Source organism: Strix aluco, chromosome 29 (assembly GCF_031877795.1).
Source record: "Strix aluco isolate bStrAlu1 chromosome 29, bStrAlu1.hap1, whole genome shotgun sequence".
Lineage (NCBI taxonomy): Eukaryota > Metazoa > Chordata > Aves > Strigiformes > Strigidae > Strix > Strix aluco.
Window position 1 is genome coordinate 1,038,624 of NC_133959.1, and position 21,535 is coordinate 1,060,158.

General features: G+C 68.2%; 4 protein-coding genes across 7 annotated transcripts; 1 reads left to right on the forward strand and 3 right to left on the reverse strand.

The window, feature by feature from the left end:
• Positions 1–349: 349 nt before the first annotated feature.
• Positions 350–1,444, reverse strand: C29H19orf25 (chromosome 29 C19orf25 homolog). Of its 2 annotated transcripts, none has more exons than XM_074808458.1 (3): positions 1,390–1,444; positions 631–802; positions 350–547 (listed from the first exon to the last, which is right to left on the reverse strand). In XM_074808458.1, the coding sequence occupies exons 2-3, from the start codon at positions 776–778 to the stop codon at positions 375–377; spliced, it is 321 nt and encodes a 106-aa protein (XP_074664559.1). In that variant the 5' UTR covers positions 779–802; positions 1,390–1,444; the 3' UTR covers positions 350–374. The 2 variants fall into 2 exon arrangements, with proteins under 2 accessions (XP_074664559.1, XP_074664557.1); XM_074808456.1 differs by having other exon boundaries at positions 1,361–1,437.
• A 151-nt stretch (positions 1,445–1,595) lies between these two features.
• REEP6 (receptor accessory protein 6) lies at positions 1,596–6,522 on the reverse strand. Of its 2 annotated transcripts, XM_074808761.1 has the most exons (6): positions 6,338–6,522; positions 3,386–3,479; positions 2,985–3,123; positions 2,561–2,729; positions 2,280–2,347; positions 1,596–1,792 (listed from the first exon to the last, which is right to left on the reverse strand). In XM_074808761.1, exons 1-6 carry the CDS (start codon positions 6,450–6,452, stop codon positions 1,775–1,777), a joined length of 603 nt encoding a protein of 200 aa, XP_074664862.1. In that variant the 5' UTR covers positions 6,453–6,522; the 3' UTR covers positions 1,596–1,774. The 2 variants fall into 2 exon arrangements, with proteins under 2 accessions (XP_074664862.1, XP_074664863.1); XM_074808762.1 differs by lacking the exon at positions 2,280–2,347.
• A 94-nt stretch (positions 6,523–6,616) lies between these two features.
• On the forward strand, positions 6,617–12,483 carry PCSK4 (proprotein convertase subtilisin/kexin type 4). Its single transcript, XM_074808369.1, has 15 exons — positions 6,617–6,817; positions 7,252–7,356; positions 7,447–7,542; positions 7,700–7,828; positions 8,506–8,582; positions 8,688–8,776; positions 9,318–9,490; positions 9,570–9,785; positions 9,980–10,080; positions 10,441–10,544; positions 10,721–10,838; positions 11,009–11,188; positions 11,427–11,551; positions 11,863–11,982; positions 12,056–12,483. Exons 1-15 carry the CDS (start codon positions 6,617–6,619, stop codon positions 12,424–12,426), a joined length of 2,205 nt encoding a protein of 734 aa, XP_074664470.1. The 3' UTR covers positions 12,427–12,483.
• Positions 12,484–16,256: 3,773 nt separating this feature from the next.
• ADAMTSL5 (ADAMTS like 5) lies at positions 16,257–21,481 on the reverse strand. Of its 2 annotated transcripts, XM_074808632.1 has the most exons (12): positions 21,323–21,481; positions 20,364–20,433; positions 20,119–20,279; positions 19,624–19,684; positions 19,411–19,519; positions 19,186–19,313; positions 18,963–19,086; positions 18,288–18,371; positions 17,565–17,728; positions 17,236–17,479; positions 16,897–16,968; positions 16,257–16,813 (listed from the first exon to the last, which is right to left on the reverse strand). In XM_074808632.1, the coding sequence occupies exons 1-12, from the start codon at positions 21,379–21,381 to the stop codon at positions 16,500–16,502; spliced, it is 1,590 nt and encodes a 529-aa protein (XP_074664733.1). In that variant the 5' UTR covers positions 21,382–21,481; the 3' UTR covers positions 16,257–16,499. The 2 variants fall into 2 exon arrangements, with proteins under 2 accessions (XP_074664733.1, XP_074664734.1); XM_074808633.1 differs by lacking the exon at positions 18,288–18,371.
• Positions 21,482–21,535: the final 54 nt, after the last annotated feature.

Sequence of the window (21,535 nt, forward strand, 5' to 3'; positions counted from 1 at the left end):
GATGGAAAAGTCGTAAGTGAAGCCGTGGCACGAGGGCGCAGACATGTCACCCGCCGGGGACGAGGGCATCAAGTTCATGGACAGCGGGGACCGAACTCGGGGGGGTCTGAGCCTTTCCTCCAGCACCGGGAACCCGCCGCCGCGCCCGGAGAACCCCTCCTCAGTACCGGGTCCCGCCGGTCCCCGGGGAAAGGTTCAGCTGCCGAGGCGGCACAGCCCCGGCCCTCTCGCGCGCCGGCAACGCCGGATCCTTCCGTAAGTCGAAGGCGATCGGTTCTACCCCCGATTTGGGGAGGCGAAACCGCAACCGCAGGGTGTCCTGAGGCACCCGCCGCAGTCCAGGAGCCCCGTGAGCCCGGGCGGGGGCCGCGGCCTCAACACGCTTTCTGCCTCATCTCCGCGATGCCGCGTTCCAGCGCCGCCCCCGCCCGCCGCAGCTCCTCGCGCCGCTCCCGCAGCCGCTCCCGGGACTCCTGCAGCCGCTGGTTCATCTCCACGTAGGAGCGGCTCTGCCGGTACAGCCGCTCCCTCTCCTCCGCGGCAGGGCCTGGAGGGGTGCAGGGGCGGGGGGGGCTCAGCAGGGGCTGGTGGAGCCCTTCCCGCTGCTCTCCCTCACCCCCAGAGACTCACCTGGGGAGGGGTCGTGGTCCCGGTGGGGCTCCGCGGGGAGGAGGAAGACGGGGTCGGCCGGGTGGGTGCCCCGCACGTCGGCCAGGATCTGCTCCAGGCTGGGGGGCTCAGGGCGGGTGGGCAGCACCCGCTTGGCCTTGGAGCTCATCACGGGGCGGCCTCATGCGCGGGGCTGGGGGGGGTGGAGGGAGCGTGAGGGGGCTGCGCTGCCCCCACCCCGACCACCAGATAGACAGACAGACTGACAGACCCCCGCCACGCTGCCCTTCGGACAGACACACAGACATTCCCCCCTCCCTGTCACCCCCAGGCAGACAGAGCCCCCTCACTGCCCCCCAGGACAGACCGACTTCCCCCTACTGCCCCAGACAGACAGACAGACCCCCTCGCTACCCACCCCGGACAGACCGACTTCCCCCACCACCACCCCGGACAGACAGACCTCCTCATTGCCCCCCCAGGACAGACAGCAGCCCTCTCGTTGCCTGTTAAGACAGACAGGCCGACCTCCCTCCCTCCCCCAGGACGGACAGACTCCCCTCCTGGGACAGACAGACTGCCCCAGCCCGCCCTTAGGACACACAGACAGAGCCTCCCCCCCGCCGCCTTGTCCACCCCAGGACAGACAGACAGAGCCCGCCCCTCCCTTCCCCCGGGACGGACAGACAGACGCCCCCCGCCCTCCTCGGGACGGACAGAGACGCCCCCCGCCCAGGAGGGACAGACCGACCCCCGTCCGGACGGACAGACGCTCCTCACCCGCCGCCTCCTCCCGGCCCCCGTAGCGCCAAGGCCCCGCCCCTCTGCGTCACTTCCGCCCCGTCCGTCACGTCCTCCCGCCGCGCCCCGCCCCCTCCGTGCGGCCCCGCCCCTCTCGTAAAGGCCCCGCCCACCTCCCGCCGCTCTTAAAGGAGCCGCGCGGTTTCACGGCGCCGCCGCCCCCAGGGAACACACGGCAGAGGCGGTTCGCGAAGCACCGGGACCCCCCGGGGGTTTATTGGGGGCAGCAGCGGTGGGGCCTGGGTCTGGGCTCAGGTTTGGGGGACCCAGGCCTAGGCCTGGCCTAGAGAGCCCCAGGCACGGGGTCGCGGTGCCGGTACCACCGGGGGCCGCTGTCACTTGCTCTTCGCTTCCCCCGCCGCGTTCAGGGCTGCTCTGGAGGCTGCGGGAGACACGGGCGTGGCGTCAGGGCCCGTCCCCGGAGCAGCGGCCACCCAGCCGGTGGCCCGGGGGCGAGCCCAACCCGGCCACGCGTCCCCATCCCGTTCCCTCCCTCCCCGCCGCGCTGGCAGCCGGCTCCTGCCCCCCCCGAGGCTGGCGGGCAGCTGCCCGCTCCCTGCCCGAGCCCTGGCCCCCAAGTTGCCCCCAGCGCCGAGGAAGACACAGACACGGCGGGGCTGGGGGAGGACGCAGGCGCGGGGGTCTGGCTACGGAGAAGCAGGAGGGAAAGCGCCTGCTCTACCCGCGCCGAGGGACGAAGGGACGGTTGTGCGTGAGCCACGCCGGCGTCTGCAAGAGCAGGAGCTCGGCCTGGCCAGCGCCAAGGTGGCCACAGCCGGCCACAGCGGCTGGCGGTCGCGGCGGGGCGATTCACGCAGAACGGGCCCTTCTCCCGCCGGCGGCAGCGGGAACGGCGGCTCTTTACATACAGACAAGCTGAGCTGCGGTGCCACCTCGGCCGTCAGCCGGGCTCGGCTGCTGATCAGAGTCTGCAGGACTGGACCGTGAGGCGCAAAGAGAAGAGAAGAGAATTACGGAGAGGGGGAGAGCGAGCGGCCACCGCGGCGGGACGGGGCTGCGGCTGCCAGAGCACGGCCCGCGGTCACGGAGAGACTGGCCGGTCATGAAAACGAGAGCTGCCCGTGTCCCAGCGGAAAACCACCTGCCCCGGACACGGAGCAGGATGGTGGGACCAGGGGACCCGCGTTACCTTCTCGGGCGATGCCGGAAGCCGCGTCCAGGGCTTTGGTGCTGAGGTTGCCCAACACGCTGTCCACGGCCTCGTGGTGCCTGAGGAAGCAGGGCCGGATGACGTTCTGGTAGAGCACCTGCGACCCGTTCCAGGACACGGGGGCCATGCACCACAGCAGGAACAGGCACTGCGGGGAGGAGAGACACGCCAGAGCTGGAAGGTGGCCGGGCAGGGCAGGGGCAGGGATGGGGCAGCAGCTGAGCTGCTCCAGTCCCCCCCAAAGCCTGGCCCAAGGCTGGAGCTCACTGGAGGTACCAGGCCCTCAGCTGGCTGCGGGGAGCTCCACGCTGGACTGCGGCCCCACCACCGCCCCGCTACCAGGGCAGAGCCCACCACGTTCAGCCAGCGGGAAGGAGGACTCCGACCCCAGCAAAGCCGTTACCTTCCCAGCGTAGTAGAAGGGGAACCAGTAGAGGAAGGTGTCGGAGAAGAACTCGGCTATGCTGAAGACGCCGTACACCACCCAGTACGTCAGCCACGTGGTGTCATCCTCCTTGTTGGAGCTCTCGATGGCTTTGATGCTGTGGCAGGAGAGGGGCAGGGCACTGCTGCTGCTGCCAGGGTTGGCACCTCCTTCCCAAGTCCTCCAAACCCTGGAGCAAACCTGCCTACGAGGTGCTGCTGCCCCAAGCTGGGACCGTGCCAGGTCCCAATGTTCTCAGAAAGGTCTCAAGAGCTTCCCAACCATAACTGCCTGTTCGTTGACCAGGGAGACCCTCAGCTAAGGGCAGGGAAGGCTCCCCAGATGCTGCAGGGGGGCTGGGCTGGGCCATGGGTACTTACGAGACGTAAGCGGGGTAGGCGAAGCCGATGAGGTTGCAGAGCAGTGAGGCGCCGTAGCCAAACACGAGGTACAGCCCCAGGAACGCCACAGAACCTGCCGGCGGGGACAGAAAGGACGGTCACGTCCCTGCCGACAGCCAGACGGCGAGGAGAGACCCCGGCTCAGTCTGCTGAGCGGGTTTCTCATCCCAGTAGTGAGAAGAGGCGCATGCTGGGACCCTCCAGTTGGGAATAACAACCACCCCCAACTAATTCCAGCACAACCCTCTGCACAGCAGACCGCTGAGGTGCTCGACATGCCGCTCGCGCAGCTGCACTGAGCCACGGCACGTGGCAGAGCCTGTCGGGGGACGCAGGTGCTCGCTCATCTGTTTGTCTGTCACTGTTTGTCCCCTCCCTGGCCCGGAAGGGACTTGACCACAACACACTCGCAGCGCTTTCAACCTGTCACCAGCCTGGACCCGGGCCAAGGCTGCAGAGATGTCGGAAGCGGAGACTGTAACACACACCTACAGTCCAAAGTCAAGGCGTTGAGCTTCTCCACGGGGCTTGGAGCCACTCGGCATTTTGATAACGACTGTTCAAGGACAAGCCTTGTTACCGGAGCCCAGTGCCAGGAGCAGCCTTGCTGCCAGAGCCTGAGTCTCCTTTCTGCTCCCTGTACGCATCTCCACGTGCTTGTGCCGAGCAACAGCCGCTGCTCCTTAAGGATTCAGCCCCCTGAGAACCAGCAATCCAATCCTGCTTCCCTGTTATTCAATTAAATCGTTCAAATTAAATGTCAGCCAAGGCTTTGGTCATCTGGAGCCTGCCCAGCCCTCAGCTGCTTGCAGGAGGCAGGATCAGCAGAGCCGGGGGGCAGCTGGCACAAGGAGCTCTCGCTGCCGAAACCACAGTCACAGCCAGCACCCAGCAGCTCCCTCCCAACCTGCCCGAGGCAGCCAAAACACAGACCCCGAAGGGGCAGAGGAAAGCAGAGCCCAAGTTGAGGGCATTTACTGTCACAGCCCAGCAGCACCTCCCCTGCCCGGCGTACACACTCCTCCATTAACGTAAGCGCCTTGCCCTGCCGTGGGCAGGAAAGCCAGGACTTAACCTGTCTGTGCTGGTGAATTAGAAGAAAGCCCTTGCTCGGGCTCGGAGGACGGATTATCCCTGCTCTGCTCACTGCAGCATTTCTGTGCCCTGCTCTGGCCCCTGGTGCGGGGCAGCCGCGGCTCCGGGTACGAACGGGGCTTCGGGTCCTTCCCAGGAGATGGGCAGCAGCAACACGGCTTTGGAGCAACCACAAACCCCCCTTTAAGGCAAACTAACAGGCAGGTTCAGGCAGCGCTGGGTTTTGTTCCCCCAAGAGCCTTAGCAAGGATTTCATGGGCTAAGTTGTGCCCCCAGAGAAATTTATGTAATAGCAAAAAAACCAAGCAAAAGGCTTCGCTTACAAAGAAGAGCTGCTGAGGGGGGCGGCTGGAGCCATCCCACGGTGCCTGTCCTGGCAAGGGGGGCAAGCAGCCAGCGTGATGGCCAGCCTGGCCAGCCCCGGGAAGGGGACACCGGCCTCCCCCGGGGTGATTTTTACCAGCTGAAGGCACCGCGCAGCTGACCTGGCTGTGCTGCCCAGAGCCCAGGCACGACGGGCTCCAAACTGCAGCCCGTGGGTCACTGCTGGCTCCAGAGATGCAGAACTGACCCGCACGGGTTCAAACACAAATCAGGAATTGCTCCAGAGCCGAAGGAGGGAGAAATTGGGTATTTTTAGTTTAGCAGCAGCTTCCCCTTTCCAGGACGGGGACCGAGAACGCGGGACCATCGCTCTGGGGTGGAAGCGGTGCCTCCGCTCTTCCCCTGCCCCCAAAGTCCATCACACCCGAGCACGACCAAAGCCCCGGGTCTGTTTTGCTCGGAAGACGCCCAACCTCCGCACACCACATCCCAACACAACCTGCTCGCAGCGGCACGTGCCTGTTCACGGACCCTTTTGCCCCTTGGAGTGGGAAAACGAGCCCTGCAACAGGTAAAGGGCCAGGAAATCGCACCGAGAGGTGAAAGGCGGGACACAGGGAACTGCGAAACCCTGAGCCCCTCCTGGGAGGTTTTATATCAAAAATATCAATTCGGAGAACGCAGATGGGCGAGTCGTAACTTGGCAGAGCGCGGGACGGGGCTGAGGGTCGGAGCCGCAGCGAGGACAGAGGAGAGGGGTCACGTCGTGCCAGGAGGACGCTCCCCGGGGAGATGGCGGCTCGTTTCTCATTAATGAGCAACAGGATCTGGTAACAGCCGGACCTCTGCCCTCCCGCCGGGGAGGGAGGCGAGTCCCACCGGGCGAGCGGGGCATGGGGACAGGCGCTCCCGTCCCCAGCGCCTGGTCTGACGCGCCACAATTTGGGGGCTCAGCCCTCAGGGAGCAAGGACACCCCCCCCCCTCCCCCCCCATCAGGGCCAGGCTCCCTCAGGGGTCTCGAGGGTCCGGCCGACACCTCTGACACACAGACCCCCCGGGTTTCGGGGTGCGTCTCCCCTTGGGTCGGGGTGCAGTACTTCGCACCTGCTGAAGGCGAGGACGGACGGCACGGCCACCCCCAGGCCCCCATCCCCGTGCGGCCCCGCTCTGTGAGAGCGCCCAGTGACCCCCAAACTGGGGGCCCTGCCCGTCCCCTGCCTGCCCTGCCCATCCCCTGCCTGCCTCACCCCCATCCCCTGCCTGCCCTGCCTGTCCCCTGCCTGCCCTGCCTGTCCCCTGCCTGCCCTGCGCGTCCCCTGCCTGTCCCCTGCCCCCCCGCAGAGCCCAGAGGCACGGTGAGGGGCTGCCAGGGCGCCCCAGGAAAGAGGAGGGACCCTCGGGAGGACACCCCGCTCCCCCCACCCCCCAAAAAAAACCCGGGAAGGGCAGGAAGGGAGCGGGCAGCGCAGCCCCGGAGCGGGGCCGGGGCGTCCCGGGGGTGCCGGTCGCACCTGTGGCCAGGTAGAGCCGCCGGACGCCGGTGCGGGTTTCCAGGCGACCCAGCAGGTCCCCGAGTGGCCCGGGGCGATCGAGGAGGCGCTGCAGGCGCTGCGGCACCGTGCCCATGGCTGCGGCCCCGGCCCCGGTCCCGGCCCCGGTCCGACCCCCCCCCGCCGCCCCGGGCCAATGCGGCGGCGGGGCGGGGCGACGCCGGGGTGGGCGGGGCGACGCCGGGGTGGGCGGGGCGACGCTGTCGCCATGGCAACACCCGCTCAACGCCTGCGGCCTCGATGGCGCCGCCGAGGCCGCTCCCGGGGCCGCTCCCGGGGCCGCTCCCGGGGCTGCTGGTGCTGGTGGTCGCCGCCGCCGCCGCCCCGCCGGGCCCCACCGAGCCCCGCGTCTACCTGAGCAGCTGGGCCGTGCGGGTGGCGACAGGGCCGCGGGGGGCCGAGGGCCTGGCCCGGCGGCACGGCCTGCTCTGCCTGGGCCAGGTACGGCCTGGTCGGTGGGCCGGGGCAAGCCCTGCATCCCCCATCCACGCACCCTGGTGTCTCCCCTCCATGTCCTCCTCTGCTTGTCCCCTCTGTTCACCCCCAGCAGCTGTCCCAGCGCAGGCCCCTGGTTTAACGTTAAAAAGGGGACGTTTGGTTATTCCCCGCTGTGGTTTTAAACCCTGACAGCAGGAGCGCAGGAGGGGGGCGCGTCACTAACGGCCTCTGCGTGTGCGGGGCTGAGCGAGGAAACCCCAAGGGCACACACCAGCCGTCCCCGGGAGCCCGCCCTGTCACCAAGGGACACTTTCTGCCTGTCCCGCCGCCTACGACTCCACTAAATGCGTCTTTCTGAGCTCTGCGGCCCACGCAGAGCTGGCACAGGTATCCCCAGCCCTAGAAAAGTCTCTTACAACAGCTCTTTGTGCCTGCAGGTGATGGAGGGGGAGCCTTATTACCATTTCAAACACCGAGGCACCAGGCAGAAAGCCTTGAGCAGACACTGGGGCTGGAACATGCGCCTGAGAAAAGAGCCAAAGGTAGGGAGGAGGCGGCTGCAGGGAGCGAGGCCACCGCATGCCATGGTGCGCAGGCTCTGCCGGCCACCCACAACGCTGCTTCCCACCCAGGTCCTCTGGTTTGAGCAGCAAACCATAAAGAGACGCACAAAGAGAAGCATCAGCGTGGTGCCAACAGATCCCTGGTTCCATAAACAGTGGTACATGGTGAGATTTTGCCTCTCTCGCTTCTAATCCTCAAGCACCTCACCTCCCCGACGCGTAAACAGGACTAATGCTGACGGTGATGAGGCAGCAGAAGAAGCCTTGAAGGTCACCCACAGCCTGATGCCCAGGGGCTGATCAACTTTAATCCGTTTTCCAGAATAATGACATCAATCCTGATCTAAACATCCTCACTGCTTGGAGCAAAGGGTACACCGGGCTGGGGGTCGTGCTGACCATCCTGGACGATGGGATCGAGAAGGATCATCCGGACCTGTCTGCCAACTACGTAACTACGATGGGCTGCAGCAACCGGCTCCTGCGGGGCGGGTTGTCTCCAGGGGAGGGTGGGAGCTGGGCCTTCATCCCACCCGTGGGACTGTGCGGTGGGAACTCAGCCTCTCCGGGGCTGGATCAAAAGGTTTGGTGTCTCCCGCAGTGAATTCTCACATCAAGGAAACGTTAGGACTTGTACACGCTCAAGCCCCCAGAATAGACGTAATTACAGCAAGCTGCCGAGCCAGTAAAGCTGGTAAATCCTCACATGCTCTGAGAGCTGAGAGGAAAGGGTAGGTCAAGCTTAGTTGTTCAAAACAACATCGTTTCAGTGGTTTGTAGTTCCCCTCTCCTAACTGCGCGGGCGGCAAGGCTCGCCCCCGGGTGACACCCCACGCTGGCCTTTCTCCCCGCACGTGAGCCTGGGCCCAGCGAAGCAGCACAGTGACATGTGAAATCACGCTCCTTTAGCGAAACCCCGTTTCCAACAGCTCCAGGTTAACCCAGGGCAGTTGGGGGGGGTGCGAAGGGGCCCCCCCTGCCCTATCCGGGCCGGGCAGGCAGCGAGCTGGCAGGCAGGCAGGGCAATCCCCGCTGCCAGGCTCCGGGCGAAGGGCCAGCAGCCTGTCGAGCTGACACAACCCACGCCGAAAGGCAGTTTGCTCATGCTGGTGCCTCTTTTTACAATAGGACCCCCTGGCAAGTTACGACTTCAACAGCAACGACCCCGACCCCCAGCCCAGGTATGACGCCGGGGACGAGAACCGGTGAGTTTTGCCCAGCACCCTGGGTTGGGTGATTTATCTCTCCAGGGTGGGGGCAGAGCCTGGCCTGGGCCCCTGCACCCCTCACAGGCTCCCGCTGTCCCTCAGGCACGGCACACGCTGTGCAGGAGAAGTGGCGGCTGCAGCCAACAACCGATTCTGCGGAGCAGGCGTCGCGTACAACGCCAGAGTCGGGGGTGAGCTGTTGCTCCAGCGTGCTGGTGGGATGGAAGTTCCAAACCAGCTTCAGCACCTCAAGGGGACGCGTGGCCCCAGGCAGGATGGCTCCGGGGGCTTGCAGGGGACTAGAGGGTGCTGTGGTGTTACCGCACATCTGGCCACGGTGCGGAGCTCAGCCCTCGCTGGGGTTTAACACCCATCACAGCACTGGGCTCTGGCAGGCAGCACCGTGCAGGCTCAGGCTCCCCTGTGGAAGCGAGTGGGGCAAAGGGCACTAAAAGCTGGGAGAACTCACTGGGCTTAATTGCAAAAGGCTTAATGAGGAGCTTTGGGAACCAGCTCCCAGACCTGCAGGAGCCTGATCTCCTTAGGGCAGCGTGGTGGGAAAGGTGCTTAAGGCAACGTGGGGGTGTGGGGTGTGAAGTGGGGGTCAGCAAGAGGCCCCTCAGCCCTTCCGCTGGGGTGACACGTGTGAGAGTCCCATCCAGCCGGAGCTGGCGTGGCCTCACGAGCGCTGCCGCCCCTCGGACACGGCTGCTCCTCGTCCTGGCCCTGCAGGTGTGCGGATGCTGGACGGTCCCATCACAGACGTGGTGGAGGCTCAGGCCCTGAGCCTGCGGCCCCAGCACATCCACATCTACAGCGCCAGCTGGGGCCCCGAGGACGATGGGAAGACCGTGGACAGGCCAGGGGTGCTGGCCACAGAGGCTTTCTACAGAGGGGCCACCAAAGTAAGCTCAGCACTAGCCTCGGGGACCTTGCTGGCACAAGGACTCCCTGCTCACCCCCCTCTGCCTCCCCCTGTGCCAGGGACGGGGTGGCCTCGGCTCCATCTTCATCTGGGCCTCCGGCAACGGCGGGATCAACCATGACAACTGCAACTGTGACGGGTACGCCAACAGCATCTACACCCTGTCTGTGGGCAGCGTGCTGGCGGGCGGACAGAGGCCCTGGTACAGCGAGGGCTGCTCCGCCATCCTCACCACCACCTACAGCGGCAGGACCAGCGGCGAGGAGGCGCAGATCGTGAGTGCCGAGCGGCTCCACTGCTTCCCAGCACAGAGCGGGCTCATCCGAGCCCTCCTTACCCGGGGAGGGAGTGGGGGGCTTTATTAAAGTGTCTGTGAGACCCCAAAAAGCACAAAGGGAGCTGGAGGGAGTGTTTGCTGAGGTTACCTGACTGCAGGCAGCGGTGCTGAGACCCCCTCTCTCCCCCCGAGGTGACCACCGACCTGCACCACCGCTGCACCAACAAGCACATGGGCACCTCGGCCTCGGCCCCGCTGGCCGCGGGAATGGTCGCCCTCGCACTGGAGGCCAAGTAGGTGACGTTGTGGCAGCAGGATGGGCCCCAGGGAGAGCCTGGTTCCTCGCCAGGACCTTGCAGGGACAGGGAAGGGGAGCTTTGCTGCCAGGGTGGTTTGGGGTGCGGAGCTGAGGTCTCCCTGGGGTTTTGGTGGGGCAGCATCTTCTCCCAGAACGCTGCGGGAGAGTGGCCGGAGGCAGGAGAGTTCTCTGGGGTTTCTGGTTCTCCCATTTCGGCAGCGAAGGAGGTTGTGGGGGGCCCAGTTTGGAGCCAGCCAGCGAACCTACCCCCATCACAAGTTGAAAGAGCCAAATGTCCCCCTCAAAAGCTACCTCAAAGCAGAGGCCTCTGTCCCCACGTCCTCCTCACCTCTAGCCCAGCGCTGACCTGGCGGGACCTGCAGCACCTCGTCGTCAGGACCTCCCAGCCCGCTCACCTGCAGGCAGAGGACTGGGCCCCGAACGGGGTCGGGCGCTGGGGTGAGTTCAGGAGCGGGCAGGGCAGGCAGCGCTGAGCCCTGCCTCCTCCCCCGGCTGCGGGGGGGATGTGCTGCCCCTCAAAAACTCCTGCCAGCAGACCTGGGGCAGGAATTGCTGGCGCTCATTCAAGGGTGAGGGGCTCATGGGTCCTCTCTGGGGTGGAATTTGCTTTTCAGTGAGCCACTACTACGGCTACGGGCTGCTGGACGCGGGGCTGCTGGTGGAGATGGCCAAGGCATGGGCAGGAACTCTGCCTCGGCGGAGGTGTTCGGTCAAGGCCCTTCACGCCCCCCGGTAAGGGACGATACCCCCGGGTCTGGCCTCACCCAGGGACCTCCCTGTACCAAAGTGACGCTGCGGCCGCTGCGGGAACAGACGCGGCTTCTCCGGAGGGGCGGTGGCGGAGGGCGGGATGCCCGTGGAGGGGGGAAGAGGTGCCCTTCCCTCCACCTTGCCCTTGGCAGGACCATCGGCTCCCAGCTCACCGTCTCCACAAACGTCTCCTCCTGCTCCGGGAGGACCAAGCGCATCCGCGCGCTGGAGCACGTCCAGGTCCAGCTGTCCCTGAGCTACAGCCGCAGGGGGGACCTGGAGATCGCTCTGACCAGCCCCATGGGGACCACGTCCACGCTGGTGAGCGCACGGTAAGGACACGCTCTGCGGCCTCACGGGGAGCGTGTGGCAATGAGACTGCTGGGGGGGGAAGAACTCCTCTCCCCCTGTCCCCCACATCAGTGGCTGCTCCTGGCCCCCGCAGTGAACAGGCTCACCCAAAACTCTGCTGTGGCCCTGCCACGTCCCAGCACTGCCCCCTCACACTGAGAACAGGGTGACTGTAGGGCCCCCGTGGGCCGCACCCCTCCCGGCTCTCCTCTCCTCCAGCCCCTACGACACCAGCCAGGAGGGCTACAAGGACTGGACCTTCATGTCCACACACTTCTGGGACGAGAACCCCGACGGGACCTGGACACTCCGGCTAGAGAACAAGGGTGATGCCTATAACACAGGTGGGTGCCCCAGGGGACTGAACCCCACTCGTGGGACTCACCCAGTGCCCCATCGGTCTTTCTTCTTCCTTCCCCCACTTTGATTAGTAACTTGTTGACTTGTTTTCCTGCTGCTTGCCAGCGGGTGAGCCCGCTTTTTCTGCAGGGCCACGTTTGTTTGTTTTGAGGGTCTCTCTGGCCAGGAAGGGGGAATGGCTTGCTCCCCCCCCTCCATGTAACCCTGAGGCTTCCAGCCCCACACCCGCCACCCTGCAGCCCCCAAACGCCACGGCGTGGGAACCAGCACCCAGCCCTGTCCCTCCCACCCCCAGGTCTGCTGACCAGCCTCACCCTGCACCTCCACGGCACGGAGGAGGCCACGACAGCCAGACGCTTCGCAGCCTCTGCCCCGGACGAGTGCCTCAGGCGGGACGCGCGGGGAGCGTGCGAGGGTGAGTCTCGGGGCGGGAGGGGACAGTGCTGGTGGCCCGGGGCAGCCCGGCTCAGGCCACCCTCCCTCCACAGCATGTGGCGGCTCTTCATACGCCCATCAGGGCTCCTGCCTGGCCTACTGCCCTCCTCACCACTACGGCCACAGCCAGCGAGCTGCCACCAACATCACCCGCGTCTGTGCCAGCTGCCACCCCTCCTGCTACACATGCCAGGGCGCTTCAGCCAACAACTGCACGGCCTGTCCCCCCTCCCACACCCTCAACGAGCTCGGCCACTCCTGCTCCCCTCCACTGGCCTCCCGTGCCAAGGAGGGGCTGCGTCCCAGCCTCCTCCCTGCCCTCATCGGTGGGATCCTCTCAGCCAGCCTCTCTGTCACACACCACGTGGCCTTTTGCGTCGTGACACGGAGCTCCTGCTGTCCCCGGGCGGGAAGGACACCGTGACACCAGCCCAGGCTGGATCCTTCCTGCACTTCCAAAATAAACTGTTTGTTGCCTTTCCAGACCGCCCTCTCCGAGGGGTCACTCCCCTTCCCGGCAGCACCCGGGCGATCCCACCCCATGTCCCGGCTCTGTGTGGCAGCGGGGCCACGCTCATGACCTCCCTCCCCACCCCACATGTCCCCTCGCACCCCGAGTGGTGCTGGGGGGCCCCGGCCTGGCACGCAGCTGCGAGGGAGCGATTTCCAGCAGGGCCAGGCCGTGTGGCCGGGTGCCCTGTGCCCTTTCCCAGGCGTGGAGGCTGCGGGGAGGAGGAGGAGGAAGAGGAGGAGAAGATGTGATTTCTCTCCAAGCAGCTTCCCCCAAGTGACCGCAGCCAGCTCCTGGGGCTTGGGCAGAGGGGCAGCAGCCGGACCTGTGCCATGGTGCAGCCCCCAGTTCCTGTTTACCAGTCCTTAAAAAAAAAAAAAGGGGTCCCAGGGCTGCTGCACCCCACAGCCACCCTGCTCTCCCCTCCCAAAAAACACCCCCGGCCCTCACTGTCCCCTCAGAGCTGGCAGCGGCGCGGTGGCAGCTGCGCCACGGCACGGGGAGCGCTGCCAGCTGGGGCCCTCCCGGGGGCACCGGCACCGCGCCGGGCGCTGGCTCCCAACCGCAGGAGCCCGGGGCCGTGGCGCAGCGGGGTGGGGGCAGGTTGTGCCCCCGCCAGCTGAGCCACCCCCGGTCTGTTCGCGAGCCAAGGAGTTAGAGAGCGAGAGCTTTGTCCAAGTGTATAATCACCCATGAAAAAGCCCTTGGCCGGATCTCGGACAGGAGGGAGCCAGGACGGAGCTTTTCCTCAAAAGGCAGCTTGAGAGTGTGTCGGGGGGGTGGGGGGTGTCTCTGCAGCGGGACCCCCCAGCCCTGGGGTGGGAGCCACAGGCCTCGCAGCGTGGAGCAGAACGCAGCTGCAGAACACCGAGGGGCAACGGCTGGGCCAAAACCGCGGCCGGCCCAGCGCCGCAGGAGGGGCTCGAGCCTGGATGCGCTTCCCCCCGCGGCGACGTCAGACCCACCAAGGGGTTTGGTTTGGGGTTTTTTTTCCCTCCGTCCCGCTCCGGCCTAGTCCTCGGCGGGCAGCGTGTGGCGCGGGAACTGCCGCTGGATCTCGGCGCGCATGTCGTCCTGCGCAGGGAGAGCCGGGGATAGGGGAGGGCTGTGCCTGGAGCAGCCCCGTCCCCCTCCCCAGCGCCCCCCCGGGTTCTCACCGCCTGGCCGAGCTGCCCCAGCAGCGGGGTGAGGCGCAGCAGTTCCTCGTCCTGCGGGTCCCCCCACCACCTCGGCACTGGGATCCAGTTGGCAGCCTGGGGAGAGAAGGGTGACCACTGGCCACAGAGGAGCCGCGGTGCTCCTGGGGGTGGGGGGGCTGGAGGCGACAAACCCCCACCTCCATGAGGCCAGCGCTGCCGGTACCTGCGCAGGGAAGCCCTGGATGGTGTGGTCCAGGGCCACCGTCTTGGCCAGGTCCCTGCCCAGGCGGGTCAGATCCTTCCAGTAGCAGCCCTGGGCACAGAGACAGTCCCGCTGGGAGAGGAGGTGCCTGGAGGGGGGAGGCAGAGCCGTGGGGACCCATCCTGCCACGCAAAGTTGGGGGGTCCCCAGTGGGGCTTCACCTCGGCCATCACCTGATCAGCTTCTTCTTGGGGTCCAGCACAGCCAGAACCTTCTCGGCATAATCCTGCTTTGCAGTTGTGAAGACAAAAATCTGGGGCGGGGGGCAGAAGGCAAAAGTCCCTGTGCACGTGTTTCCCACACACACACCCCAAAACAGGGGCACCCCATGAACCCCAGGGGAACGTGGCGGGTTCTGGGTACCTCGTAGGTCTTGGAAAGGCTCTCCAGGAACTGCTGCACATGGGGACGCAGCTTCACATGGACCTGGAAGGGAACAGGGTCCCCGGGCAGCCCCAGAGAACCACCAGCACCCACGTCCTGACCCCAAGGTGACCCCCCGGGAGGGGAACCAGCAGCCTGAGCGGGACCCCCTCAGCCACCCTCCCCCCTGGGATTTCAACCCCCAGGACCCCATCTACAAGGGAAGGGCGTGGCCATGGAAGCTTTTTGTTGCCATTCCACAGCCCAAACTCACAGCCCCCCCCCCCCACCGAGGACCCCAATGTCCCAACCCCAGCACCCACCTCGTAGGCATCTCCCTGGAAGGTCGTGGTGACAGTGGCCGTGGCGCCTCGCCGCCAGCCAGCCAGCACAGAGGAGCAGACCAGGGTCCCCTCCTGCAGAGCAGGAGCAGAGTCAGACCCCAACCCCGGGGTTGCAGCCCCCCCCAGAGTCCCCCCCGCCCCAGCTCACCAGCTCCAGGACGAGGGTGCGCCCCGGAACGCTGCGGGTCTTCCGGGGACCATCCCAGCCCGGGGCCGCGGGCACCAGCCTGGCCGGAGGAAGGCAGAGGGTCGGCGGGGCTGGGAGGCCGTGGGGACCCCCCCCTGCTGCGTACTCACGGGCTGGTGGGAGCAGGATCCTGGCACTCATCCGTGGGGAGCCCCGAGAAGTAGACGCCCTTGTAACAGGGCTGCAACGGGGGGTTCGCAGGCTCTGCAGGACAGAGGGGGCCTGTCAGCGCAGCCTGGGGGAGCCCCCCCCTTCCCCAGGCAGTGGGGGACACACACACTCACCCCTTTCCTCGGGGCAGGGGGGGGCAGATGCCAGTCTGCGACGTTCCCCTTCGTGATGCAGCCTCACCAGCCGGCCCTTCCTGGGGGTCTCGGGCGACAAGGGGGGACACGGGACACGTCCCCAGCAACGCTCCCCCCGGTCCCCTTCTCTCTGCCGGCTCCGGGTCCACCGGCGAGCCCCAGCCTTGGTGGCCGAGAGCCCCTGGTCCCTGCTGCTCTCCCTGCGGGGCCTTTTTGCCCGTGGGGTGACTGTCCCCACAGCCGCCATGGCTGGGACACCCAGGCAGGGACACCCGAAACCCAGGAGGCCCAAAGGTGACACCGCAGAGCCCCAGCCCAGGGACTGCCGGGCATCGCTCACTCCAATGGAGCTGCTGGAGCTGAGGGTGCTGCCCTGGGGACCCCCCCAAAGGGTGCAGCAACCAACACACCCACCCACCCAGGGACAAACCCCCCAGCAGCCCCACACCAGCCATGGGGGGGTGGGGTTGGAGGGGGCACTTTTATAGGGTGGAGGCACCTTTCCAGCCCTAATCACCGCAAGGAGCCTCCGCTCTGGCTCCAGAGCACCTGGTATCACTCAGGCTTTACTGGGACCAGCTGGGGAGCCCAGTACAGAGCCCCAGCTGCCCCCAGGGCTCATCTCTGGCTCCTGGTGATTAATTACCCAATGTACTAATGACCCTCTTGAGCTGGCAGCTGCCACTCGGGGCACCCCAGGGCACCCACCCTGGGTACCCCCCAGCCTCGTGCCTAGTTTGGGAACAGTCACCAGCGACACGAGCTGGGAGAGCTCAGCACCGGCTCCAAACCCACTCCTGGATGGGTGCGAGAGCACCCACAACCCTCCCGGGCACGTCCCGTCCCGACACGGGGCCCCGCGGCTGCGCCCGCCAGCCCGCGGGTTGGGTTACGGGCGAGGGGGCTCTGGCACAGGGAGGGACCCGCTCGCCTCCGCCGGAAGAGAGATAAGCGGCAGGTCCCCGACCTCGAAAGGCAGAACCTGGCCGGCGTCCATCTCGGGGACAGGGACACGCAGCTGGGCCGGCGCGTTGCTCCAGGGGCTCAGCACGGGGATGCGGGAGGGGACCCCCTGCCCAGGCACCCCGGGGTGGGGAGGGCGTGGGACACCCTGGCTCCAGCCAGGAAGGGGCACACGGTGAGCAAGGTGATATACGGGTTTATTTTCTGCAAAAAAATAAATTACCACCCTCCTCCACCCCCAAGTTGACCCCAAGGACGGCGCGATGCCCAGCATGGGGCAGAGGGCAGGACTGGGGGGGCCCTGGCCCCTCCCCAGCCATGGAAATGACTCGGTGCACGGCAGGAGGGTTTCCACTCCACGGGTTCACGCTCGGGGTCCCGCCGGCCGCCCCCTCCCCGGGCGATGGAGCTCAGAGCGGGGGCTCAGGGCGGCCGGGGCTGGGGGCAGTGCCGGGCCGCCTCCCGCACCAGCCGGTCCTCGCGGGGCGTCCACGGCCGGGCGTAGCCGTCGTCCTGCAGCAGGAGGCGGTTGAGCGTGCGCTCGTAGTTGACGTGTCGCCGCACCATCAGCAGGTACTGGCCCCCCTCCCGGAGCGGGGGGCAGCCGCAGGTGTTGGGCACCCACACGTATTCCCGGGGCACCAGCGGGAAACGGTGCCGATACGGCGTTTTCACCTCCACCTCGTAGCGCGTCTCCTGCCCCACCAAGCGCCGCGCCAGGATCCGGCCCTGGAAGACTGTGGGGGGCGAGCACAGGGCAGCCTGAGCCGGGCACGTCCCCCAGTGTCGCCCCGAGCCCCTTCCCACCCCCGGCACCCACCGAAATCGCTCTGGCAGAAGTGCCGGATGCGCTGGGAGCGTCCCTTGGCCGGGCGGCACCTCCCGCATCGCCCTGCGGGGGCAAAACTGCAGCAGTTTAGGGGGGAGAGGGGACACAGCACCCCCAAAACCCCCTCCTGCCGCAGTGGGAGGGGGCATTGAGGGTCCACACCCCATAAGAAGACGGGACACAGGGGGGTCCCGAGGAGGGTTAAGTCAGGGGGCCTTTTTTTAGGGTCCTCATTTCATGGGGAACCCCTGGGGCTCCCCAGGAACCCCCCCCGAGGAGAGAGCCCAGGGGTGCAGGGGGCTGTGGGGACCCCCACGGGGGAACAAGCACCTGTGGCAGCCCCAGCCCCGCTCCGGCCAGGGGGGCTTCTCAGTGGCGGCGCCGTGGCAGAGCCCCAGGGTCGGGGCGGTGGCGCGGGGGCCGGGCTGACCAGGGGCTCCTGTGGCGGGGGGCTGCCGGCCCCCCGGGGCTGGGGCTGCCGCAGGGGGCTGGCGTCACCACGGCCAGGCTGGGGGTGCCCGCGGGGCAACCAGAACTCGTACTCGATGCCAGGGTTGGGCTCCTGCAGCAGGACCTGCGTGGGCAGGGGCAGAGCTAAGGGGAGCGATTGGGGGCCGGGGGCCGGCTGCCCCCCGTCCCCGCACCACCCCCACCCTCACCATCACGTGCAGATCCTCGTCGGTGGGTCCGGGCGCCTCCAGGCTCTCGGTGCCGTCAGGGGCCCGGGCATAATGCAGCCGGGTGCCGGCCACCTCGTACGGCCCCGGCCAGGCGATGGACCAGTCTCCGTTGAGCACGTAGCGCCCATCGCTCGTCATCAGGGCTGCGGGAGGGAGCGCGTCCAGGGGCCGAGCACCGCATGGTCCCCGCGACCCCCGCGCCGGGGGCAGCCCGGCCGCCTGGGTCCCCACCGGAGGCCTCTCCCCGAGCGGGGAGGGCAGCGTGGGCTGGGAGAGCTGCGCTCGGGCTCGGGAGAAATCTGCTTTCTTGGAAGATCTTGGCTTTGGTCCCAAGCTGGAGCCAAACCCTGGTGTGCAAAACCCCCCGAGCCCCCAGGCCCCGGTGGGGGACGGGGCCCCCACTGCAGTGGGAGGAGGACTGGGGGGGTCTGGGGACGGGGGTCCCAGTCCTGGTCCCATGGTGACTGACCTGGCCCCACTCCAGCTCAGCCCTTCCCAAAACCCACGGCCGCGGCCTCTGGAAAATTGCCCCGAGCGCCAGCGAGTTCCCTGAAGCCAGGATGCTCAAAACAGCATCTGAGTGGGGGAACCGGCACAGCACGGCCACCCCCACCCTGCCCTGCCTGCACCCACGGGTGGCACCAACCAGGACTGACTGGGACGGACTGGGACTGACTGGGACGGAGACAGGACACGTCCTACCGAGGTAGTTGCGGCTCTTGTCCGTCACCTTGATGTGGGTGGCCCCAGCTGGGATCTTGGTCACATTCATGTACCCAAAATAACCTGGCAGGGGCGGGGGGGGGGGGCAGAGTCAGGGCAGAGCCAGGGCACGGCCCGAGGGGACAGTGTGGGGATGGGGGGGGGGGATGGGGCAGGAGGGAACGGGGCTCTGGGGCAGCCCCAGCCCCATCCCAGGCACCAGCAGCATTAACTCAGCCAGGCCCCATGTGCTGGGACATTTGGGGCACCTGATGGTGGCCCTGGGGGGCCCTGAACTGCCATCGGGGGCTGTTTGCCCTCACGGGGATCATTGTCCCCACAGCCTGGCCAGGCACCCCATGGACCGTGTCCCCAGGGACCCCTGGACACCCCCTGGTGACCCCAGGGGTGCCCCAGAGGAGCGATAACCTCTGCGACGAGGCAAAATCACCCCAGTGAGGGGTCTCCTCCGAGCCCGCCGTCCCTGTCCCCGCATGCTGAGGACAGGAAGGGATTGGGGACGATGTCCCGGTGGCGACGGGGCAGACGGAGAGGAGCCGGGGTGACAGGGGACCCAGGCGATGCCTTGGGGACACAGACGGGGGACGGGAGGACAGGGGAGCCAAGAGCCAAAGCATTCACCCATGGAGGGGGCCGGGGCAATGGTTCATTCACCGGAGGAGGGCTCCGCGCCCTGGAAGAGCCGGTGCACGAAGAGACACGAGTCGTGGTCGCCGCCGCACTGGCCGCAGGCGTCGGGTCGAGCGCCCGAGCCCAGGATCCCGTCACAGCCCACGCTCTGCGGGGAGCCGAGACGCGGCCTCAGGGTGGGGGGGGGTCAGAGCTGGGGGTCCCGGAGGGGTTCCGGGGGGGGGTTCCCGGCCCTGCGCACACCCACCAGGCAGCGCCCGCCGACGCAGAGGTCCGGGGAGCCGGGGCCGCAGCGGGTGCCGTCCAGCACCCGGCCGAAGGTGTAGTAGAAGTTGTGCCCCACGGCCAGGCAGTTGAGGTCGCAGAGGTTGGGGGCTGCCGGCGCCGGGCGGGAAGGGAAGAGGGTGATAGCGGTGGCAGCCGTGGCCCCCGCTCAGCCCCGGTGATGCCACCCGCCGCCCTGGGGACTCACCTCCGTGGAAGGGCACCCAGCGGTACCGGGCCGGCGTGCCCAGGACGGGCTTGTTGTCGTAGAGGGAGCACTGCATGGCACGGAAGGGCACGGAGCCGCCGGGGCAGCCCTGCGGGAGCGGCAGGATGGAGCCCGGCGGTGCCGGGGGGGGGACGGAGCCCAGCGCGGGCCCCGAGGTGGCCACGCCGTGTGCCACGGCCCCCGCACGCTCACCTGGAGCTGGCAGAGCCGGTACTGCCGCGGGTCGCCCGGGCACGGCTCCTCCTCGGCGGATCTGCGGCCACAGCCTCAGCACGGAGGGGCCGGGGCACGGCCCCCCCAAACAGCCCTGCCTGCACCCCGCACCCCCCACGGGGACTCCCCCTCATCTCCGGGGCCAGGACGGCACCGAGCCACCAAGCCACGAGTGCTGCTTCCCCACGGGGGAGCCAGAGCGGGGCCCACGATGTCTTGTGTGGGGCCACATCCTGCCAGAGCTGCACCCCAGGATGGAGGCACCACGGTTCGGCTCCCCCCCCCTCCCCGTCCTCCCCCCTCCCAAATCAGGCCGCGGTTTGGTGAGGGCGTAGCGCGGTGCCCGCGGGGGACACGTGTGGAGGTGGTGGCAGAGCCGTGGCTGCCGGATTTGGCCGCCCCGCCGGGGTTTGGGTGCTGCGGGGGGTGCAGGGACGCCCCGAGGGGGGCCACGCTGCCCCGTCCCCCACTCACCGCAGGCACCTCCGGGTGCGGAGCGCGACGCCGTCGCCGCAGGAGCTGGAGCAGGAGCTCCAGGGTCCCCAGGGCCCCCAGACACCCCGTGCCGGCTGCCGGCGGGGCCGAGCAGGGGCTGGGGGCTTGGGGACCCGCGTCGGTGTCCCCAGGGCTGGGCCCTGCGTGGAGGAAGGTGCCGGTCAGCGCCGGGGCCGGGTTGGAGGAGCCCGGGGGTGCCACCGCGCACCCCGAAACCCCCTCACCTGCGCTGTGCCGACGCCGCAGCCCAGGCTGAGCCAGGCCAGGAGCAGCAGCCGCCACGGCCGCCGGCACCTGCGGGAGCGGAGAGCCCTGAGCCCCGGCGTCCCCAGGGAGCGGGGGGGCGGCAGTGGGGTGCCCCACAGCCATCGGTCCCGCCAGCGCTGCCGAGGGCCGGGGGGGGGGGGGGGACCCCAGCGAGGGGGAAGGTGGCGAGATGGAGGGAAGGGGAGCCACAGCGGGAGGGTCCCCGGCGGGGATGGGGGGTCCGGGGCCTCCGACGCCGCGAGCGGGGCCACGCGGGTGGGTGCAGCCGAGCGGGCGACGCCGCGTCCCGCACACGTGCCCAGGCGGCAGCGGGCACCGGAGACGGCACCGCCGCACCCACGGCCCCGCGGCGGGAGCCGGGCCGGGCTCGGGGCCTGCCGGGACAGGACCAGACCTGTGCGGCGGGGCTGGGGCTCCGCGTCGCTCCCTGAGCCGGATCCGGCCCCACCGTGGGGTGAGCAGGATGGGGGGCTGTGGGAGGGGGGCCCGCGGGTCCCCAAGCGTCTGACTCCGGAGAACCCCAACCTGCCCAGCCCGGGGGTGCAGGGGGGTGCACAGGGGTGCCGGGGGGTGCCGGGGGGTGCCGGGGTCCCAGCCCCGTGTCGGGGAATCCCCCGGCCGAGCCGGTTCCCTCCCGCCGCGCAGCTCCCACAGGAACCGGGGGACCCCCCGGCAGGGCTGGGGCTGGGCGCGGGGGGGGTGGCGGTGCCGTCGCTCCGGGGTGGGGGGTGGGGGGGTCCGGACCCCGGTCGGGTGGTGCCAGGACCCCGCTGGCAGCCGAGAGGGGGGCACCGCGTGCCTCAGTTTCCCCGCAGGAGCGGAGCTGACCCCGGGTGGGGCGGGGGGGGGGGGAGGTGGGTGGAAGTGGGGGTACCTCGGCGGTCCGCGAGGGGTTAAGCAGAAATCGGGACCTTACCCGGCACCGTGGGGTCCCCCGCGGGGGACCGGGGCTCCCCGACACCCCCACCCGGCCATGCCGCCCCTCGGCCGGGGCGTCCCGGCGGCTCAGTCCCGGCCCGGCGGCGCGGCGGCGGGGAGGGGGGACCCGGGACGATCGGGCATCGCCTGCGCAACTCCGGGGGGGCCGGGCGAGGCTTCCCCCCCCCCTCCCCTACTCCCCCCCCCGCTC

Excerpts from the sequence above, each read along its gene's own strand:
- REEP6 (XM_074808761.1), bottom strand. The coding sequence starts at position 6,452 with ATGGGCACGGTGCCGCAGCGCCTGCAGCGCCTCCTCGATCGCCCCGGG. Across the intron at positions 3,480-6,337 it reads GCGGCTCTACCTGGCCACAG|GTTCTGTGGCGTTCCTGGGG; the intron begins GTGCGACCGGCA and ends CCCCGCCGGCAG. Across the intron at positions 3,124-3,385 it reads GCCTACCCCGCTTACGTCTC|CATCAAAGCCATCGAGAGCT; the intron begins GTAAGTACCCAT and ends CTCCTGCCACAG.
- C29H19orf25 (XM_074808458.1), bottom strand. The coding sequence starts at position 778 with ATGAGCTCCAAGGCCAAGCGGGTGCTGCCCACCCGCCCTGAGCCCCCC. Across the intron at positions 548-630 it reads GGACCACGACCCCTCCCCAG|GCCCTGCCGCGGAGGAGAGG; the intron begins GTGAGTCTCTGG and ends GCACCCCTCCAG.
- ADAMTSL5 (XM_074808632.1), bottom strand. The coding sequence starts at position 21,381 with ATGGCCGGGTGGGGGTGTCGGGGAGCCCCGGTCCCCCGCGGGGGACCC. Across the intron at positions 19,087-19,185 it reads GCGTCGGCGGGCGCTGCCTG|AGCGTGGGCTGTGACGGGAT; the intron begins GTGGGTGTGCGC and ends GGCTCCCCGCAG. Across the intron at positions 17,729-18,287 it reads CAAGAGCCGCAACTACCTCG|CCCTGATGACGAGCGATGGG; the intron begins GTAGGACGTGTC and ends TCCCTCCCGCAG.
- PCSK4 (XM_074808369.1), top strand. The coding sequence starts at position 6,617 with ATGGCGCCGCCGAGGCCGCTCCCGGGGCCGCTCCCGGGGCCGCTCCCG. Across the intron at positions 10,081-10,440 it reads GCCCTCGCACTGGAGGCCAA|CCCAGCGCTGACCTGGCGGG; the intron begins GTAGGTGACGTT and ends CCTCACCTCTAG. Across the intron at positions 10,839-11,008 it reads AAGGCCCTTCACGCCCCCCG|GACCATCGGCTCCCAGCTCA; the intron begins GTAAGGGACGAT and ends TGCCCTTGGCAG.